The 22,348-nt window shown below is 46.1% G+C and overlaps 1 protein-coding gene across 2 annotated transcripts in view; it reads left to right on the plus strand.

Moving 5' to 3' along the window:
* The window catches only part of STARD8 (StAR related lipid transfer domain containing 8), a 78,197-nt gene that overhangs the window by 16,418 nt on the left and 39,431 nt on the right, over positions 1-22,348 (plus strand). The window contains exon 2 of one of the 2 annotated variants that reach the window (XM_035288326.3): positions 1,605-1,638. In XM_035288326.3, coding sequence (XP_035144217.3) covers positions 1,605-1,638 — 34 coding nt within the window. Of the gene's footprint in view, positions 1-1,604; positions 1,639-22,348 lie in introns of those variants that run through there. The other variant, XM_078363396.1, reaches the window with a different exon arrangement.

The following is a 22,348-nucleotide window of genomic DNA, read 5'->3' on the forward strand; positions in this document are numbered from 1 at the left end:
ATTCTAGAACTTTTTATCTCCTTCATGCTAACATCCCTTTATGGCCCTGCCAGTGAACACTCGGGAGGACCTCTCCCATCCCTCCTCTCTCCTGTGGCCAGTTGTGGCCGACAAGGGCATATCTGACCCTTAGTCATTTTAGGGTGATCTAAGGCTGAACCAAATCTCTTAGGATTAGGAATCATTGTGGTCAAGCGTCTGTACCTGGTATGGCAGTCACTGTGCAGAGCATAAGAGATAGACACATACTATGGCAATTTTTCTTCTGATAACCTCTTGGTTAATTTAGAGGCTGGCTGTGTAAAAGCAGAATAGGTAAGAAGACCCTTCTACCTCTAAGAAGTACCCTTCCTTCTTTCTTTTCTCTCCTCCTTAACTATTGAATGAATGTCTCTACTACTGCCATTTTAGCCCAAGCCACTGACACTGTTTGCCTGAACTACTGCAAAAGCCTCCTAATAGATCTCCCCACTTCCACCCTGGCTCTACAATCCACTTTCTACCCAGGAGCCAGAGTGACCTCTTGAAGGTAGAAATCAGATCTTGTCATTCTCCATCTCTATATTTGCCAATGGCTACCTACTGTAATTTGAATCAAAGCCCAAATCCTTACCCTGGCCTTCAAAGCCTCTCATAATTTGGCCTTCCCATCTCTCTTCACCCTCTGCCTGAAATCCTCTTCAGTCAGCTCTTTACACTGCTGACAACTTCTTGTCATCTGTGTCTCTGCTCAAAGTTCAGCTCCTTAAAGAGACCCCTCTGGCCACCTCCCTATTCCCCCTACGTGATCACTCTCTACCTTCATCCTGTCTTTAAAAATTTCCCCTTCTTGGTTCTTAGTGATTTTTCCTGGAATTTTCTTATTTCTTTGTTTACTGATTTATCATTTGTCTCTTCCCACGAGGAGTTCAGCTGCATGAGAATCTCATCTGTCTAGGCCACTGCTATATCCTTAGCATCTAGCATACTGCTCTGCAGGGCATTGATAGTGTATAAATATTTGTTGGATGTATGAATTTACAGAGTGCTTAATCATTTTAAAAAGTGCCTTCATGTATGTTAATTTGTCACAAAGCCTGTGAAGTCAGGATTATTGCTCTCCTAGTCTTACAAATGCAGACACTGAGGCTCAAGAGGTTATGAGTGATGTTCAATGCCACGTAATCAGTAAGCAGGGCTCTGTGATTCTAAATATTGCTCTTGCCACCAACACACCCTGCTTCTAGCCTTGTTGATGCTATATATCAAGGATGGTATGTGCCAAGCAAATGTTGACTTATACTTTGATAATCTTTCTTATCAGGCCTTGAAACAGTACTGTGAGCTGTGGCAGACTGTCTCCAACTCCCTGACCTGTGGGCACTCTCCATTCAGGGAGAGTGAAGTGATCCAGCAGGATTAGCCATGGGGTAGCAGAATGTACAGTTTTATGGAGTAGGCAGCCGGGAGTCTGGGCTCCACTTTGGTCCTTACTTTATTTTCCTTTTCTTTGGAGTTCCATGTGTCTTTCTGTAAGTAGATGAAATTTGCTAACTTTAAGATCGCTTTCAGTTTGGATATTGCATCTCTGCACTGCCTTGACTTCTTCTTTGTTTCTTTCACAGTGCTTCCCATTGCTGCAGGTGAAGAAGAATGCTGGTAAGTACATGAGGTGGGCATTGCAAGTGGCATACAAACAGACTGAGCTTCTCAGTGGTCCTCATGGGACAGCTGATCAGGTCTCCGCGCAGCAGAGCCAACGGCTGAGATGCAAAAGCCAGAGACATCCTCTCTGTCTCCCTCCACTGGACATCTACTGACCCACTTGGGCCCAGCTTTTTGGCTCACTTGCAGAACCTCTTTATTTCTCAGCTGGAAGTTTTGCTCTTGTCAGAGAGCCAGAGGAGGACTTCCCTCCAGAGCTTTCAGCAAGTGGCAGCCACCCATACGCAACTCTTGTTCTCAAATGCCCTCTTTCCACTGGGAAGTGTATTAGGGGTGGGAGATGCATCAGGAGGGAAAACAGGTAAGTGGAGGATAAAGGAAAGAGACTTGGCGTTTGGGGTTCAGTGTCTATTATATTCCCAGCACTTGCTTTATATAGAAGGTTTCCAAGAGGAGGTAGGCTTCAGAGTTCATTAGACTGAGGGGAAATGTGTAGCCTTTTCCTTTTGCTCTCTCACAAGTTTCTTTGAGCCCAACTTTCTATCTGCTTGCTGCCTCTGGTGTCCTACTTGGGTGTGGATAAGTGGATGGCATTCTGGACACAGTTGTCTAGAGAGGGATAACAGCTTTGTGGAGGAAGAGAAAGAAGGCTACTGGTCAGGGAAGAGTTTGGTGTCAGAGCCTGAACTCCTGGTATCAGCTGGGCTTTGCTGAGGTCATCAAGGCCATCCTCCTGGCTCCAGCCCAACTTCAGCCATTCCCATTGGCTCCAATTTTTCATCAGGATGAGCTCATGACTTGAATGAACATAGCCCCTAGGTGACAGTTAGGGATGGGGTTGCCAAAACAGAAAGGCATCAATTAACAAGTGGCATGATAAGGGCCTGTGAGAGGCATCCCGGGAAGATATTGGAGGAGAAAACCAGAACCCTTACTAATAAGGACCTTCCAAAGTAGTTGGAGCTGGTTTGGGCAAACATACTAGGATGCAGAGAGGGGATTCTAGTGACTTCCCAAGGACTTTTCCATCTTACAATTCTGAGTTTTGGGTAGTGGCTGCTATAAAGCAAAAACTGACGGGGTAAGGGGTTTATTTGCATTGCCATGACAGCAGATAAGTGAAGATTTATTTTGAAGCAGGAACACTGCTTTGATCAGCATGCAGCATACATCTGCTTCTCTACTTCCCCACGCTGCCTTTCCCCTCTCATCATCATTCCATGGCTTCTTGCTGGGCAGTTTCTGCTTTGCAACAGAGACTTCTGGGGGCACAAGGTCTGTGCACTGCCCATGCTAAGGGAAGGGCACGCTTCTCCATTTCAGAGACACCAGCTGCAAAGGCTAAAAAGAAACCCCTCAGGCCCTGAAATAGTGACCCCCCCAGACGAATTTACTCACAGCTGCTAAGTTGCCTCTTTAGAATATCTGTGCCAGGCAGAGATGCCAGCACTGAGGTTTGGGAGGGTGGGCACCAAGTGGCTGAGTGGTCTGTGGCTTCCAGAGGAGACAGGAGTATACTTTGGGGGTTGGGGTCAGGCAGAGGAGGTTGCCACCTACAAAGCTGAGATGGGACTGATCTTTCTGCTATTTCTTAGGTTAAAGTTTGAAAATGTCTATTTAAAGGCAAATGGGAACACATTGTCTCAGGCAGATTCAAAAACAATCTGGCATAAATTATGAGTTTATGTGGATGTGGAAATGGTAGCAGCAAGGCACTGGAAATCAAGGTGCATGGATTTTAGCCCAACTTTCATCATAGATTCACCTTGTGAACCCAGGCAAGCAGCTTCCTCTGTCTGGACCGGTGTCCACATCCACAAAATGAAGCTTATTGCATGGGAGTCTCATATGGATCACAATATATACAGTACAAATGTCAAAGTGCTGAACAAATGTGATTGATTATTTCTGAAATTTTGGTCAGGGAGTGAGCAGAACTTTTCATCTGTTTTGTTATGCATTATTAAATAGATAATAGCTTCACAGGTTTCAAAATTCAAGAGGTACAAAAATACAAAGTCTCTTCTCACCCCAAGTCCCCAACCACTCAGCAATTCTCTTAGAGGTGATCAATGTTAGTAACTTCTTGGCCCTCAGTGAGTTTAGAAGGTCTGAAGCAAGTGAGCTGTGCTAGATGGTACTGCGGTAGGGGCTGGCACTGCCTGACTGATGTGGGGGTGAGGCTGAGGGGAGCTGCAGACAGCGTCTTGAAGCAGGAATCTCAGGACAGGAAATATGGGATGGTGGAATCAGCATTCCTTTAGGACCCAGTCTTGACTGTGCCATTCATGGTGGAATGATACCAAGTGTTCTCATCTGTACATTGAGCCTGTCGCATTCTCCTATGCCATTTCTCCCAAGTGCCATCAGAGCAGAACAGAAGAGGTAGAGAAGAGAACCAGTGGGGGACATTTTAGTGACAAAAATGTCAAGATACTGACAAGGCTGACAGTTGCATATAATTTCCCTCCTTCCTTCCCTCCCTACTTTCTTTCTTTCTTTCTTTCCTTCTTTCTTTCTTTTTCTTTCCTTCTTTCTTTCTTTTCTTCCTTTCTTTCTCTTTCTTTTTTCTTTTTCTTTCTTTCTCTCTTTCTTTCCTTCTTTCTTTTTCTCTCTCTCTCTTTCCTCTTCTTCCCTCCTTTCCCCTTCCCTTCCTTTCCTCCCCTCCTTCTTTTTTTCTTTGAGACAGGATCTCTGTCACTCAGGCTGAAGCACAGTGGTGCAACATAACTCACTGCAGCCTCAATCTCCTGGGTTTAAGTGATCCTCCCACTTCAGCCTCCTCATAAGCTGGGACTGAGGTGGACATCACCATACCCAGCTCATCTTCTTTCTATTAGGATAAATCAAGTAAAGATTTATCTGACACACCATTGCTTTGGTTCTAGTGGTCCCACTGACAGAGGAAACCTTGGAAGGGCTGTCATAGGATTGCTTGGTACGACCTTATAGGAGAGCATTAAGAATGTCCAAGTGGCTTCAACACATGTGGTCCAAGACTATGACCTGAATTACTTTTGAAGTCCGTACTATCACAGTCCAAGAAGCCACTAGCACAGTGTTTTCCAGATGTCACTTATTTGTGAACCAACTTCAGAATTTTTGCCATCACATCATCCATGCCATTAAATACTTAATATTTTTCTTTCAATCAACCCAATTTTAAATAATAACCTCACCCTAAGCTGTAATACCTATGAAATTAGGTTTGAGGCACTAGTTACGTTTTTCCTAACATGTAGTAAATTAAATATATGTCTATCATGATGCAAATGCCAATGTACCGCCCCAAATCATCCTATTCCAATATGTATCAAACACAGAGAAACACAGAGCTAGCAGTAGTAAAACCAGCAGCTCAGGAGGAGGTTCAGGACTTCGAGACTCACTCCGAGACGTGCTACATGCTCTCAGGCTCCCAGCATCACTTCATATTTCTTCCAGGCCCTAATATCCTGTTGCTTGAGCACTAATTGCTCCTAAAATGGGAAGGAACCCTCTTCTTCCAAATAAAACCCACAACTCAAAACTGCTTCTTAAGTACTGAAGAGAGAATACTTGATTGGGGCCAGAAGCTCTAGTTCCAGTTTGGGCTGTGACCTTTGCCAGCTGTGTGTCCTTGGGCCTGTCCCTTTCCCTCTCTGGACCTTAGTGTCTCTATCTATAAAATGAATAGCTTGCTCTAAATGACCTCTACGGTATCTTGCTGCTCTGAAATTCAATGACTCCTTGACTTACAAAACCCACACTCTGTGGAGTCAGTCCATTAGCTCGCTTTCCAGCAGCCCGCAGAGGTGAGGAGGCTGCTGACCTTCTCTCCCACCACCTTTGCACCAAATCTTCCCCGAGGTCCCCTGCTCCCAGTGCACAAAGCTCCTTTTGTTGCCCGGAGCCATTCAGGACTTCACTTCAGGCTCCTGCTGAAGTGGCTGAGGTGGCCTGGGGGGTAATAGTTTGCCTGAAACAAGAGCCCCTGCTCACCACCCAGCTGGCTCCAGTCTGGCTGCAGGCTTGGCCTCAGCATCAGACTCATCCATCAGCTGCCCCAGACCCCTCCCCCCAGCTCTGAGGGGGCGGGTAGACAGATTTGAAAGGTAGAAAATAGAAACACATACATTTATTTAACATGCTATTTGCTGTCTGTCACCTCCAAGGCTCAGAAGGGCGGTAGACAAAAATACTAAGCATATGAAAGTCATCATCATCATAATAATTCAATCCACATCCTTTCCTTTGAAAATGACCAAATCATTCTTATAACTAAGTCTCGACAGATCTGGTCATTTAACATTTGTTATTTTACAAAGAACATTCGCAGGGCATGGCTTATCTAACATTTGACAGATATTTTACCCAGCAACTTGGAATAGTATAAAGATCTACTTAGTTAAGGGGCATCTGGAATTTATTATCATTTGAGACAGGAAATCTTTTAACCATGATCTATAGTGAATTCAGCCAAGGTAAAATGCTCAGCTGTGACTTGAGAGACCTAGGATCTAGTCTCATCTCCATCATTAACTCCTTCTGCAACCTTGAGTTATTCACCTCTGCTCCCTGGGCCTCAGTTTCCTTGTCTATAAAAATGAGAAGGTTGAACTACAAGGTCTCAAGATCCTTTGCACTTTGATTTCGCGCCCCCTAGACCCCTCTCCTCCAGAAGTCGGGCTGAAAGGAAGGGGGTAGGAGTAGGGTCAGTGGAAAGGGCAATTTCAAGATGCTCTTTGGCACGGGGGAGGAGTTTCCAGGTCTGTGGAGGAGTGTAAGGACTTCCTTTGGGGCCCAAGGGACTGGAAAGCCCAGGTTCTCAGTTGCTGTTATCAGGAGTGTAAGACAGAGTTAGGTCTAGGTTTAGAGAGGTAGGTCAGGTATATGTCTCGAGGCATAGGCTAGATGGCCATTTTTACAGTGTAAGCTCCTCCAAATCAGGGCCTGGAGAGGGCATGGGAACTTCAGGTGGAGAGACAGGTCTGAAAAGAGCCTGGGAATTGCTATTGGACACTTCCACCAGAAGGTCCTGTGGATCCTTCAAGCTCAACACTAAAAACCATAATTCTTTATTATTCCTCTGAAAACCTCCTCTTTCCCCAGAATCCACTTTCTTGGTTAAAGCAACCAACCCCATGCACCGATTCACTCGACCAAGAATCACGGGCATTACCTGGACTTTACCTTTCTAATTTGTTGCCATTTAGTTGTGTGCATGGGAGCTCTTTATAAGGCTTCCTAAATCTACCCCTTTTTGTCATTAGTTTCCTAAATCTATCCCTTTTGTGTCACTTTGTTCAATTTTCCCTCCATCTGGACCCTAGCAGCTCTGGACTTGATGCTTGTGGCCACTTCTTAACTGGTCTTCCTGCCACCATGGTCACCGTTCCAGTTTACCATCCATACTGCTGCCATAGTTCTCTCTTTAAAAAAAAAATTCAGGCATCCTCAAAAATCTCTGATTGTTTCCTACCTTTGGTCAAAGTCCAACTTTTTTGCTCTGGCATTCAAGGTCTTTCAAGCTTAGACAGCCTATCCTTCTTGCTTCCTCTCCCACCTCGTTCCTATATTTCTGAGCCCCATGGGACAATTCACTATTTCCTAGACAGACAGTGAGTTCTCATATTGGACTCTCCACTGAGTGTGTTTTTGCCAGCCCCCTTCTTGGCCTGTCAAGCCACCTCCTGGCCTCCCTTCCCATCTTGTCCATAGCTATTACATTATAAAACATCATACTGTTCTGCACTGGCCTCTTTTCTTTCCTGTCTCTCCCACAGACCATGAGCTCTTGGTGAACAATGGCTACATCTGACTGACCCCTGGAATCCCAGAACTAAGCATAAGGCCTCATATAAACAATGAGTCTGCCAAGGACTGGCTTTTATTTTGATGGCATAGCAAAAGAACTTCTGGTAATTGGGCTGGTGACTTCTTCCTTTCAGCGGACTTTCTTCCCTATCATTTCAGCTCTGAACTAGCTATTACAGATCAACATAGAGTCCCACTGGCTCCACATGACAAAACCTCTTGCGACAGGGCCTTGAGGGTCCAATGGCTCCAGCCAATGGTGCAGATCCATGTAAAATGCATTTTCACCAAACTCTTGAAACTTGGAGGTCACCTCACATCTCAAGGCAGGAAGGGCACTTAAGGACTATATTAACCCATGCTTTTGATACGGAGTACTGAGGAGCCCTAATGTCCCCAGAGATTTTATAGGGGACATGAGAGGAAGACAGAGTTATGGGATATCTCATTCCTGCTTCATTCAACCAAATCTAATTGACTTTTTGAAGATCATTTGGAGACTGTAGTTGGCTGGATTAAAGTAAATGTTGGCAATCGTAGCTTGAGTCTGGCGTTCAATATTCCCTTTTTTACCTTTCCTGCTACATGCCCAACTTGGGCTCTGACCAAACGCTTCAGGTATGGTGAAGCATCCTTTTTCATTCTATACTGTTAAAAGTTCTTTATATTGAGCCAGAATCTGCCTCATAACAACTTCCACCCAGTGGTCCTGTCTTCACCCCTTGGAGTCTCTTTGAAGAAGTCTGTTCCTTCTTCCTCAAGGCCAATCTGCTGGCATTTAGAATTTCCCAAAGTCTAAGGTAGGAGGAATCTTGTAGCTCATGCAGTCCAATGTTCTCATTGCAGCTGGATAATGAAGCCAAGAGAAAATAAGTGATCCACACAACAGCATAGAGTTAGTTGGAGGCAAAACTGAGACTAGAACCCAAATCTCTACTCATCTATAATGCCCTTCCCGGAATCTGTTCTTTCTGAGCTCCTAAAATCGTTTCTCACAGTCCTGGTTACTCTTCCCTACAAGTACTCCTAACTGATGGTAACCAATGGCTGAAGATCAGCAGCTGAACTTGTAAAAGCTCCACGGCTCCTAAACTTTGGTCTGCCTGGGGAGCGGGCAGAGGCAAACAGAACAAACTGGTGTCAGAAGGAGAGCCATTCCTTACCACAGCCTGAAAGTCATTCTCTTCTTCCTCCTTCTCTTTCTGTAAAACTAAATTCCATTCAAACAGCCCTCCCCCCATGGCAAGGCAGCCAAGGGGCAGCTTTCAGAGGCCCCTTCTGACCTGTTTGCTAGAGGGTTCCTGCTGTGTGACCTTCCACATCCCAAGCCCAGAAACAGGAAGAGTTAGTTTGGTTTGCGTTTTGAGAAGAAAAATGAAAACATAGGAAGCAGGGCTCCTGAGAACAGAGGCTTCCAACTCTGTGTCCATTTGTCCCTCAAGCAGGATATTTCAGGGAATACATTCCACAGGGGAAGGGAACAGCCTCCCTTATTAAAAACAAAACACAAAGCCCTTCAAGGTTTGGAAAAAGAAAAAGGCCAAAAGGAGACTGTTAAGAAGAGGAGGGGCAATTGTTTTCTAACCTCCAGACCTTTACCTCCCTTGGACACTTGGAGCTGTCATACTTTGATCTCACTGCCGTTATCAGCACATCTGGACCCCAGAGATGTCCTGCTCCCTTTAACCTATGGCCCAAGAAAGAGTCCAGGTCTCCTTTCTTGTTTCCTGGAGGAGGACAAAAGTACACTGGCACTCAGAGTCTTCCATTAAAACCAAGAAAAAACAGATAGAAATTAATTACACCACATGCAAACAGCAGAACAACATTCGGGCCTTACTAGGTACATGCTTTTTGTTTTAAGAAGCCCAGCCAAAGCAGGGAAGTGCTTTGCCAGTCCCCAGATATCTCCTAGGATAAGTACTTCATTGCCCCAGATGCACTGCCATAAGTTTGCCTGGCTTTCTTCCCTCTCAGCTGTCAGTCACTGGGAGGCAGGTGCCATCTTGTTTCCCTGCCACTGTTGCTAGAAGGGCCAATACAAAAGGTCTTTAAAAAAAAAACCCTTCCAGAACTCCTAGGGTTCTTTTCAGTTCTGCTTTTTGGGCTGAGGAACATGACGAGTTTACAGATAGTTGCCAGGGTAAAAGTGTGGATCATTTTTGGGTGCCAAAGAAACATATAGCTCTGCGAGGAAACCAGCTCTGCTTACATCTGAAGCTTCTACACATGTACATGTGTCACATGTGTTGTGTGCAAACACACACAGAGTCTATTTACCAAAATTTTAGTTTCATGGAATAACACGGTCTTCATCACACAAAAACATACCATTGTCTTCCCTGAGGCTATGGGTAGGCAGAACCTCTTCCTAGAGGAGACTTCCAAGAGCATCTGCTTGGAATGGCTTGTATTTTCCAAAAAGATCTGAAAGATCTGTGGGCAAAATTTTCTTTGTGTTTTTTTTGTTTTTTGTTTTTTTGAGACGTAGTCTTGCTCTGTCACCCAGACTGGAGTGCAACAGCATGATCTTGGCTCACTGTAACCTCTGCCTCCCGGGTTCAAGTGATTCTTCTGCCTCAGCCTCCCGAGTAGCTGAGATTACAGGCGCCTGCCACCATGCCTGGCTAATTTTTGTATTTTTGGTATAGACGGGGTTTCATCATGTTAGTCAGGCTGGTCTTGAACTCCTGACCTCAGCTGATCCTCCCACTTTGGCCTCCAAAAGTGTTGGGATTACAGACATGAGCCACCTCGCCTGGACAAAATGTTCATATCAAAACAAGCATAGAATTTTTATGGAATAGAATACAAAATTCACATGAATTAACTGGGCACAGTGACTGACACCTGTAATCCCAGCACTTTGGGAGGTCAAGGCCGGTGGATCACATGAGGTCAGGAGTTCGAGACCAGCCTGGCCAACATGGTGAAACCCCATCTCTACTAAAAATACAAAAATTAGCCAGGTGTGGTGGCTGGCTCCTGTAATCCCAGCTGCTTGGGAGACTGAGGCAGGAGAATCACTTGAAAGCAGGAGGTGGAGGTTGCAGTGAGCCGAGATTGCGCCATTGCACTGCAGCCTGGGCAATAAGAGCGAAACTCCCTCTCATTCACACGAATTTGTAAGATAAAAGTGGAGACTTGAAAAAAAATTCTCACTTGTGTTTGGCTGTGTGAGATTCTCCTCCAGCTTCTCAGGCCTGTGTGGGGAATACATTCTTTTTGCTCATTGGAGGTACTCTGGGGATGCAAAAGTCTGAGAGCCGCAAAGTAAAATAGTAGGCTCCTTGAGGGTAGAAACGTCTCATTTTTCTCTGTATCCTTATGTCTGAAACAGAGCCAGCCACAGACAGAGTACTTGGGAACTATTTGCTCCATCCATGCATCCATCCATCCATCCATCCTTACCAAGAAACAAGCCAAAAAGGTAGCCTTAGAGTGGTGGAAAGAATACAATTTCTGGAAAATTCGTTAACCTCTGGGTATGAATTCTGATTTTGTCACTTACTAGCTGTGTCATCACATTTCTAAGCCTCAGTTTTCTGTTTTTTTTTTTTTTTTTCTTTTAGATGGAGTCTTGCTTTGTTGCTCAGGCTAGAGTGCAGTGGCGCAATCTTGGCTCCCTGCAACCTCCACCCCTTGGGTTCAGTCTATTCTCCTACCTTAGCCTCCCAAGTAGCTGGAATTACAGGCACGTACCACCACACCCAGCTAAATTTTGCATTTATTTATTTCTTTGTGTTTTGAGACGGAGTTTTGCTCTTGTTGCCCAGCCTGGAGTGCAATGGTGCCATTTCCGCTCACTGCAACCTCTGCTTCCTGGGTTTAAGTGATTCTCCAGCTTTAGCCTCCCAAGTAGCTAGGATTACAGCCATGTACCACCATGCCCAGCTAATTTTTGTATTTTCAGTAGAGATAGGGATTTGCCATGTTGGTCGGGCTGGTCTTGAACTCCTGACCTCAGGTGATACACACGCCTCAGCCTCCCAAAGTGCTGGGATTACAGGCGTGAGCCACTGCACCCAGCCTAATTTGTGTATTTTTAGTAGTGATGAAGTTTTGCTGTGTTGGCCAGGCTAGTCTCAAACTCCTGACCTCAAGTGATCTACCCGTCTCGACCTCCCAAAATGCTGGAATTGCAGACATGAGCTACCATGCCTGGCCCTAGTTGTCTCAGTTTTAAAATAAGAATCCAAATACCCAACTCCTGGGCTGTTGTGGGACCTTAAGTGTGATAATGGGAGTGGGAGTGCTCTGTAAGATCCCAGACAATATACAAATTATAGTTATTTCATGACTATCAAATTACCACCATGACTGGCCCAGGCAGCAGGGTGGGGGAAGGGGAGGATACTGTCTCTAGCCAGAAGTCTGATTTGAGATTAAGAAAGCAGGAGCAGAGACCTCAGGAATGAGCCCCCGGGCCTCTGGGATGGAGAGGGCAGATGTTGAATCCTGGCTCCAGCTCCACCCCCACTCCAGGAAGGCAGTATGCAGGCCAGAGGGGAACTTAGGGTGGAGTGATGGAAGGATCAGATGTGCCTCATACACTTCAGGTCTCCAAAGACCAGATGTGCTTTCCTTCTCATGTCTGCCAATGAGCACCTTTGAGGCCTGGTTTGCAGCATGGGTCATTCATCACTGTGGCTGAAATACAACCAGGCATAATGTGTTGACTTGTCTGCTAACAGACTCTGCATCCTTGGGTAAGTCCCTTTTCTTTTTTGGGCCCCAATTTTCCTATCATTAAAATGAAGGGATTGGATCCGGTGGCGCCTCTGGTCCTTTGAGCTCCTACATGCTATGTTTAAGACTGTTTTTGACTTTGATTTTCCAAAAAATGTGAACAATGTGATTTGCCAAAAATTTAATTGGTCTGATCATATGATAGTTTGACACTGAATCCTGGATGGGCGAAAAAGTTCAAAGCAGTTGTGGGGCAGGGGACAGGCCTGGCTGGGGCCCTCTTCTGTTTTTAAGTCTGCTGGTTTTTGTGGCTCCCTCTGTACGTGTCTGTGTTTGGCCAAACTGGCTCGGGTCAGCTGGACATCTCAGAGCAAGCCGAGACTGTAGCCCAGGTAGAGGGCTTGTGGATACAGCAGGTGTTTCCCAAGCCTGGGGCTCTGGCTCAGGTATCTCACAATATAAAATGAGGAAAGGAAGGAAAACAGGAAATCCTAGCCACTATGTGCAACTAATTGTTTGGGAAGAATTCCTTCTAGGCAAGCCTGTTGTCTCAGAAGTCAGCAACAGCTGCTGAGTTGGAATGGCTAACTGCTGTAGTCTCTGAGATTCTCAGGCTCCCCCCAAACCCCATCTCAATCTGTTTAGACCTCTGCCATTCTCTGAAGCTCAGCCTAAATACTGTTTCCTCCCTCTTTCAAATCCCTGTCTTACTATCTGTATTATAGCATGGATCATGCCTTGTATTTGAGCTATTTCCTTTCACGTATGGATTAAAAATAAAATACGCATTCTGAGTGAAAATTCCAACCCATAATCTTTCACTCTCACTTTTCAGAGTTAGCCACTCTGAAAAGATTTTTTTTTCACCTTTCCAGAAATCTTCTATTGTCAAAGCTGTTGAAAATTCGAGGTTGGGTGTGGTGACTTATGCCTATAATCCAGCAATTTGGGAGGTCAAGGTGGAAGGATCATTTTCGTCTAAGAGTTTGAGACCAGCCTAGGCAACATAGGGAGACCCCTTCCCTACCAAAAATATAAAAAAATTAGCCAGGTGTGGTGGCACATGCCTGTAGTCCCACCTCAGGAGGCTGAGATGGGAGGATGGCTTGAGCCCAGAAGGTTGAGGCTTCAGTGGGCCGTAATCATGTCATTACAGGTCAGTCTGGGTGACAGGGTGAGATCCTGTCTGAAAAAAAATTATGCTTTGAACAGAGCGTTGGCTCTGGAGTCTAAGCCCTTAGACTTAAGTCTCAGCTCTCCACTTGCTGGTTAGATCAGCTTCAGCAAATTCTATCTCCCCTTTGACCCTCAGTTGTCTCCGTAAATGGGATACACATTTCCTCTCCTCCTATCTCACAGGGTTGGTGTAAGGGCCAAAAAGACAAGAGATTGAAGGCACCTTGGAAAATGTAAGGGGCACCCTATTTATCTCCATGTTTGTCACTGCAACTTGACTAAGCACCTTTGAAATAGGAACTTGGCCCCTCAGGGGCTGCGTTCCCAGTGCCTCTTGTTCCAGTTTGTCCAGAATGGGAGGGTGGTGATGCCGAGGGATATGGAACTGAATCCCCAGGGTCGTGCTACACCTGGAGGTGGTGATGCGCTGCTGCTCCTGCCCTGGTTCTGGGCATACAGCTCCTTGACTTTCCTTTGACTCCAACCCCAGCTGAGAGGACCATTTTTCTAAAGTTACTTGGCTTGCAAAATGCTGCTCCTCCACTAAGTGGGCACTGGCCCAGCCTCACTGCCCCAGTGTGCTTTTGTTACTTTGAAAGTTCTGCAACTCTTGTTTCCCTCCTCTATCTCCTTCATCTCCTAATTCCTCAGATTCTGGCTCCATGTTATGCTTTCAAAGTTCCCTGTGCCCCCCATCCATCCCCCAAAAGTATAATACATATATAGAGAGAAAGGAAATAGAAAGAAGTGGCCAAGAAAATTCCATTTTCTCGGTGGATCAGATGTAAAACTGTTGGAAATTACAGATAGAAAGCTCCTCAGATATCATTTAGTCCAACCCCCATCACTCCCCTTCATTCTTTAACAGGCAAGAAACTAAGACCCAGAAAAGGGAAGGGACTTAAGCAGGGAGTTAGTGGCTCTGACCGCCAAGTAAAGGTGGGAAGGGGCAAGACTCTGCAATTTAGCAATGCGTTGCTGAGAGGGTTAAAGTCAAGGAAACTAGCTTGGGGAGGGTGCGTAGGGTCCAAGAAGGGATGAGTGTGGCCAGAGAAGGGAGGATAGATCAGGAGAAACAGTCGGGACTGGCTGCAAAATTCCCCTGGAAAGTGGAAATAGAAGAAATATGAGGTTGTGGTTTAGCAAGTTATTAAGAGTCTTGCTCAGCAAGGAGAGGGAAGACAGAGGAATAGAAAAGTAGAGGGTTCAAAACACAAGTAAAAACGGAAGAAGGAAGACCAAACCAGACGAATGGAGATTGAGAGGGACAGGATCAGTGAGGGCTGAAACACAGCAAATCAGTAGAGTCCTGTCCCATGTGGGGCATCAAGTCACCTTATAAGTTCCCACTAGATCTGCTGCCTGGTTTCTTCTTCTAGGCTCCGAGTACATGAGCCAGTCCTTACTTTCTTAGCGAACTCAGCCATTTCCCACTGCCCACTGTTTGGAGAAGTGGCTTCAGACTGTAGGCTTTTTGCCTCAGTAGAGTTGGCGCATCAACACAAGAGCACCGTGCAGCCCGGCCTGGCTGCCAGAGCAGGCTCTAGAACACCCACTTTGCAGTCATGATCTGATTTTCGTCACACAGTCAGACTGCGAGGCAAACTCAGCCCATTGTATAGATGAGGGGGTACAACAAATTTCAAATGGAAACAACAGTAAGAATAAACCTAAATATATATTTGGAAACAATGCATGTACCGATTATGAATCAGGGCGCTGGGGCCACATGGCCTGTATTCAGATCTCCATTGTGCTCCTCATTAGTTGTGTGATCTTGGCCAGGTTGCCAAACTTCTCTGTGCAGGTTTGGAAGGATCAAACGAGTTGATCCAAGTGTATAGCCTTTGAGCAATGCCTGGCACATAATCAGTGCTCAATAAATGGCAGCTATTCTTGCCATCGTCATTATTATGTGCCAGATGCTGTTCTAAGTGTTTTACCTGTATTATGTCACATAATCATAACTCAGAAGGTAACTGAGGCTCAGGTGCAAGAAGAATATATCTGGTTCATTGGCTTTTAAAACATGGCTAGATGCAGACTTCTACCCCCCAAAATTGAATTATATGTGACACCCCAATATATAAAACAAAAACAGCCTGGCTCTGATTGAAGCAAGCTGGGGTAGGGGTGGGACCTGGAGACTCCTGGCTCAGTGTTCCCTGTTCTTCCCTCACCCAGCATCCCTATGATAGGCTTTGAGCCTCTTCCCCAGCCGCTGATCTAGTCCATCTAAACTTTTTATGCTCAGATAAAGATATTGTAATTCTGAGAGGACAAATAACATTCCCAAGGCTAAACAATAAGTCAAAGGCAGAGTGGGATACCAGGTGTGAAGGGGACAATCACCTGGTCAAAGAGAACAGCCCCTTTGGTTAAACTAGAACACAGAACATCCCATGCTTGAGCAAAGAAGAGATAGGAAAGGAGAGTGAGCAGGAGGGAAGGGAGGTCTCCGATGTGAGCAGCCCCACTGACTATTCATATCCTGCTGGGGCCACCCCAGACGCCAAGATAAGACAAAACCCTATCCACATGGGGCCTCTCGCTGCACAGGGTTTGGGGTTGTGTTGTGACAAGGGATGTAGCCTTCTCTCCCTTAGGTCTCCAGTCTGCAGGATGCAGCTGACTGGGGCCAAATCCCACCATCCAGGCCTTCTGAATGGGCTCCTGGCCTGAGCTGGGGTTGTCACAATGCTCCTTCTCCACCAGAGTTCTGGGGTAGCAGTGTCAATTCCAATCCATTGTTGTTGGGGGAAGTAAGAGGGGAAACTTGACACTCTGCCCTTTTCATTGCTCACATGTATGTGCGCCCCTATCTGTTCAAGGCATGCCACTGTTTATCTGAGAACCTGTGTGACGCCAAGTTTTGTTTCTAGGACTTTGGCATGGGTTACCTGGGGACATCGTACTGAGGAGAAATTATAGGAGAAATTTTTCCAGAAAACTGCTTCAGGAACTCTGGGACTTCTCTGGAATTCCTTCTTCTGACCTGATCTCGTGAGCTACTCGGGGTCGTGCTAGTCCTGGGAGACAATCTGCAGGGCTGGGTGGGGGAGGGGCAAATGCTGGAGGTCGAAGCTCAAGTGCAAGGCCCTGAGTTGCTTGCTTCTGTTTGGATGGGCTGCAGGATTTCCGTCTGTCCCATGGCAGGTGGGCATGGATCAGATGCTCTCTGAGAAGCAACTGGCTCCAGGCTGGGCTTGTGTGGAAACCCTGACTACTGCGTGCTCTCTCAGGCACTGGCCTAAAATACGAGGAGGCCATATCAAGTGATGGAAGCAAACAGGGCCCCCTGGCTAGGCACAAGAGGGCAAGCATGAGGATGCAGGAGGCAGAGTACTGATCCCCAAACTGCAAAACGCTCCTCTGACACCAAAGCAGCTTTTCTTCATGGCAAGATCAGCTTGCCTGAATGGACAGAGCCCTGGAATCCTGAGCCAGACTGCAAGGCATGTGTTACTGTGTGTTGGTGCTGTACCCTGCCAGGTGACAGGAAGAGGAAAACAGGCTTATGCAAGTTCTAACTGAGGGGAAGGTGTGTGTACTAAGGTCAGGAAGTCGGGGTGGAGGCAGCTCTGGGTGGGCGCTATAACTACTTCCCAGATAAAGGCAGAAGGAATCAGTGAGCATCAGATCTGAGTGGCCTATGTGATACAAGGGCAAGAAGAAAGCAGTGAGACAGGGTGAAGGGGTAACTGGAGACTTTTCCATTGGCAAACACTTCTTATTGACAGTTTCACATTTGATCCACCTAATAAACAGTTCAGGGTGGTAGGTATTACTGTCTCCATTTAACAAGTGAGGGAACAGGCTCAGAGTAGTTCTATGACATGATGTCATCTAGTAGGTGTCAAAGCTGATGTTCACATCCAAGGTTGCTTCGAGAGTTGCAGTTCTTAGGGGCCCCTTCTCTGGAGTTAGTAAAATGTGCACACATATACACTGTTTCTGCCATACAGCAACACTTCTTAGACTTGGCCGCAAAGGCCTAGGAATTATCCTTCCCATTTTACTAAAGCCCAGAAAACGTGAATTATTGGGCCATAGTCATCCATAGCAAGATAGAGACAGGCAAAAGGCTGAGACTGGGGGCCTTCTGATGGAAAACTGCAGCACGCTGCTAAAAGTGGCACTCCCACTGTGGTTCCACCCGTGTCTGGTCACTTTTCACTTACAAAGTGCTCTCAGATCTGTTATCTTGAGGTTTATAAGGCAGATAAAAAAAAATCCTCAATTTCCTAGGTGAAGAAACTGAAAATCAGTTACTTGCCAAAGGTTACACAGCTACTGAACGGCAGAGTCAGGACTTGAGACCAGAGTTGTGTCCAAACTCCCCTTTACTTTTCTGCCAAGTACATGTGGCCAGCAAGGGAAGGATAGAGTGAGTTCACTGAAACATAATGTTTGAGACCAAAAGCAACAAACCCCAATTCCCTGGGGGGATATCCAAGCCCTTCACTCTTTTCCATATGAGCCTCTGAATTGCAGAGGCCGGCATGCTGCCTTTGAGGGAGAAACAGAAAAGCCAGTGAGCTCAGTTCTCCAGAGCAGACCCCAAGAGCTGCTGGCTTTCATGGCTAACTAGAAGCCTCATTGGCCCAGTGGCTTTGTGGTCAGGGTGCTAAAGTTGGTCCAGATACACCAATGGCAGGACTGGGGAGAGGTCTTCTCTCTTTTCCACTCTCGCCACCTGTGGTTTTATTTCATGCTTCATCATTGAGTCAGTAACATGGGGGAATGAAAACCTCAAATCTCTCAGCTACTATTTGATTTGGTCAAGGTTGCTCCTGGGCTTTTCATTCACCCACCCACCTATTCACTCTTCATTCAATTTTTTTTTTTTTTTTAAATGAAGTCTCTCTCTGTCGCCCAGGCTGGAGTGCAGTGGCAGGATCTTGGCTCACTGCAACTTCCACCTCCTGAGTTCAAGCCATTCTCTTGCCTCAGCCTCCCGTGTAGCTGGGATTATAGGCGCCAGCCAACATGCCTGGCTAATTTTTGTATTTTTAGTAGAGACAAGGTTTCACCATGCTGGCCAGGCTGATCTCAAACTCCTGACCTCAAGAGATTCACCAGCCTCGGCCTCCTAAAGTTTTGTGATTACAAGCATGAGCCACTGCACCTGGCACATTCAATCTTTTAATGAATGAATATTCTCTCCAGTAATAATGCTGTGCCAAATCCCTTCCTGAGCAATGGATATGCCATTAATAATAAAATACAGCCCCTGGCTGAGAGAATTCAAACTCTTATTGGGCAGGAAGATGTAGATAACTAAACTCGATACAGAATGATTGCTGATGTAACTGAGCTGTGGAGTCACCCAGAAAGGGAACAGCTTATGATATTCATAGGAGATACTGTACTAAAAGGGTAAGTTGGACTTTACCAAGTGCAGGAGATAGGGAAAATAATTTAACCTCTTCATGTCTTCGTTTCCTCATCTGTAAAATGGGATAATAGTACCTACAGGGTTTCTGTAAGGACTTTATGAGTTAAAATGGGCAAAGAGCTTAGAATAGTGTCATGCACATTGAAAGCACCATATGAAGGTTTGTGAAATAAGTAAAGGAAATAAGGATGAGTATTCTTTTGTGAGAGAAGCACACATGTAACACACTGGGTGGGTTAAAGAGGTATAGCGTGTTCTGGGAATGCCACCTGCGTTAACTGGGCAGGCTTGTGTGGTGCTTTGAATGCCAATCTTCGAAGTGTGGACTTCTCCCTGTAGGTGATGAGCAGCCATTTCTAAAGCCAGATTTTTGCCACGGATGGTGGCAGAGGACTCCTGTGTGAAATGCTAGTGCTGTATCTACCAGCTCAACAGGTGCTAGTTACAAGAGACTGCCACCAGCCAGGAAACAGTCAGTTGCGAAATCTGAATGCTAGACCAGCCCTGTGCACGGTCCAGCCCCAGGCTTAGCTTCGATATGGGGAAGGGGGTGGTAAGGAGCCCCTTTGTCTCTGCCCTCAAGGTGCTGCTCATCTAATTGGAATAAGGTCTGCTTCTGTCAAGAATCAAATCAGTCATCCTGGTGGGTAGTGGTGGAGGTAGTCAGGCAAGAGAAACTCTCAGGTAACCTGAAAGGGAGTATAGCGGTTACTAGCTAAAGCTGACAGTCCAAACTGTGTGACCTTGCGCAAATTATTTAACCTCCCTATGCTGCAGTTTTCCCATTGAAAATAGTAGCAATAATAATTCAGTCTACCATAGAGTTATATATGATGATTAAATAATATAAAGACAATGCTTAGAATACTGACTCGCATGTCAAACACTCTACAAACCTTAGCTATTCTCAGGGACTACAGGCCTATGTTTTACTGAACCAGGTGTCTCATATCCCTGGGGTGCAAGGCCATGGCCTGGAGGCATAGGAAGCTACTAGACCGGTATGGCCCCTCTTCCTGGAGTGCACATTTTCATCTAAGGCTTAAAGAAGAAAAACATGAATTTTAATAAGAAAACAAGGATGCATACTGGAGTTAACTGAAAATTCAAGTGGGTGTTTAAGATAAGAGCTGGACTTCAAAGACATTTCTGCTTGGAGCCAAAGCCTCAGGTTTCATTATCAGCCCCCCAAGGTTTCTTCACATTCTTCCCTCTTAGCCCTTAGGGGTACTTGAATACAAAAGTTACGGTAACTCAAACACTTGTGAATTCAAGGAACTCTCAAGGGGGGTCATTCCCTGGCGGTAAGGATGGGGATGATTATCACCGTTAGGTGGATGAAGATGGAAGCTCAACGTCCCAATTCTGCCACTGCCACTTAAGAGCAATTTGGATTAACTTTGCTGCTCCTGTGATTCTCCATCTGTAAACTGGGGTGATGCTGATGATAATGATACCTCAGAGGATTGTGCTAAGAATTAAATAAACACTTAGAATAATGTCTGGTATAGCTCAGGCTCAATCATCATCAGCTTTTATTAGATCTGCTATGTGTCATACTATGCCCATTATCTGGAGGAGAAACTTGACGCTGTGAAGATGGGCATTCCTGCCTGGAGTGCGGAGGTGGTGGGAATAGACAACTTCGAAGGTTCTTCTCACCTCCAGAGCTCTGTGATTCAAGTGAATCTCTGGAGCTCTTTCATATCAATGTTCTGGCTGAGGCTGAAGCAATAGAACTCAGGAAATAGGGGCGGGACTGGACAGGGAGGCAGATGCCTTAGCAGGGTAGGAAGTGATTGCTGCCGCCCTTCCTTCTAGGCTGCTGTAGCCCTGCCGGCTGTTAGGAGCTGTGTCCTACACTCCCGCCCAACCAGAGCAAAAGGGAAACTCCTCTGCTTGGAGGAAGCTGACTGAAGCTTCCTTTCCCTCAGGGGTTGGGGGCTTGGGGGGGAGCTTGTCCCTGTGGCAGGGGCTGTGCAGGGACTGCTGGAAACTCAGGAGTCAATGGGGTGGCAGCAGCAAGCTGGGCCTAGAGAGGGGCATCCCGGTGGCTGTTTGTCCTGCCTGGGCTAGTCCAGAATGGGGATTGCTGATAGGCCAGAAGGTGCTGGGAGAGAGAAACTGGCTGCCCATTGATTTATGATCATTTGAAGGAAAAAGAAAAATAATTCCATCAAGTAGAAATGGCCTAGTAGAAGGAGGAGCAGAGTCAGATCTGTCTTGGTTATGAAACAAACTCACTCTGTGACCTTGGACAAGTCCTCTTCCCCACAGGAAGAATACATTCATTCAGGAAATATTTTGTGAACACCTACTGTGTGCCAGCATTGCCCTGGGGAAAAGGGATGCATGGCTTGGAGATCAACATGTTAACCTCTAATTTCCTTCTGGCTCTGACACTGAGTTTATGAAAAGTGGGTGCAAATTTCATGCAAATAAGCACATATCAACTGGAAACTGCAATTCTTTTTTCTAGCTGATCCCTCAGAAATGGAGGACCTTAGCTCTAGATTCTAGTAACAAGGTATGGAGACAGTAGAGACAGTAGAGGGGCGGGGCTGTGACCTTCACCCATATACCCCTTTATTCTTCACAAAGCACATTCATTATTCCCCTCGTGTCTTAGGAATATTACCCTCATTTTACAGAGGAGGAAACTGAGACTCCAAGAGGAGAAATCATCCATGTTGTGCCACAGTTAATGCAGAGGCCCTGTTAGAATCTTGATCCCTTTACTGGTCACTAATAGAAGTGGAATGGAAATGACCTGGTCTGAGAGTTGTTGCTAACTTTTGGCTTTATCGCCACTGTAAACAAATTTAGCTAGGACCCCCCACCATCCCCAAGTCAAGTAATGCAAGTTTGCTTGCTGTGGTGGGAATTACTATTAGAGGAAAGGTTATGTGCCTTAGAGTCCTGGTCCAGGCTTTTTTTTGTGGCACATGTCAGGGGCTAGAGTCTTTGAGAATAAAAGCTAATCTTTCTTGATGGAGTCTATTCTCCGTGCCAGGCACCATGCTCAGTCCTTCAGATCCTTACAACAGTCCTGCAACATAGCGATGACTGCGCCATCCTAGATGATGGCCAAGTCATTTGCATTCTTGGGCCTCAGCTTCCCGTCTGTAACATAAGGGAGTCTATAAGGACTGTTTCCACTTCAGGATATTCTTGGTACTAGAAAGATCTCAAAATGTCGTTGGTGGAACCCAGCTGGTCGGTTGCTTAGGCCAGCCAGTCAGAAAATGGGGTTGCAGGGAGAAGTGAAAAGCAGGGGACGGTGAAGGAGGCTGCGGAGTGAGTCAGTCTGTCAAGATGGCCAGAGCCATTGTTTCCTTTTCCCTACGGCTGTTGCACAAGGTCTTCCTCCATGTCACATGGTTGGTGAGATTTGGGGCAGACAGTAGGTGGAGGGGCTGACCCGATAACTAGAAAGCCCCCCCCCCCACCAGTATCTTGCACTGGGCTATGAGAACAGAAAGGAGAGGAATCAGTGGAGAGACAACTCTCAAATGGGGACCAAGGTGGAAGAGGCGAGAAGATGACTCCTACCTGGAAGAAAGCCACCGATGGTGATGGGGAGGCAGAGTAGCTGAGTAGATGACTGGAGGCTAGGGAAGGGGGAGTTCCTCCTTAAGATTGGGG

This window comes from Callithrix jacchus, chromosome X, assembly GCF_049354715.1.
Source record: "Callithrix jacchus isolate 240 chromosome X, calJac240_pri, whole genome shotgun sequence".
Taxonomy (NCBI): Eukaryota; Metazoa; Chordata; class Mammalia; order Primates; family Cebidae; genus Callithrix; species Callithrix jacchus.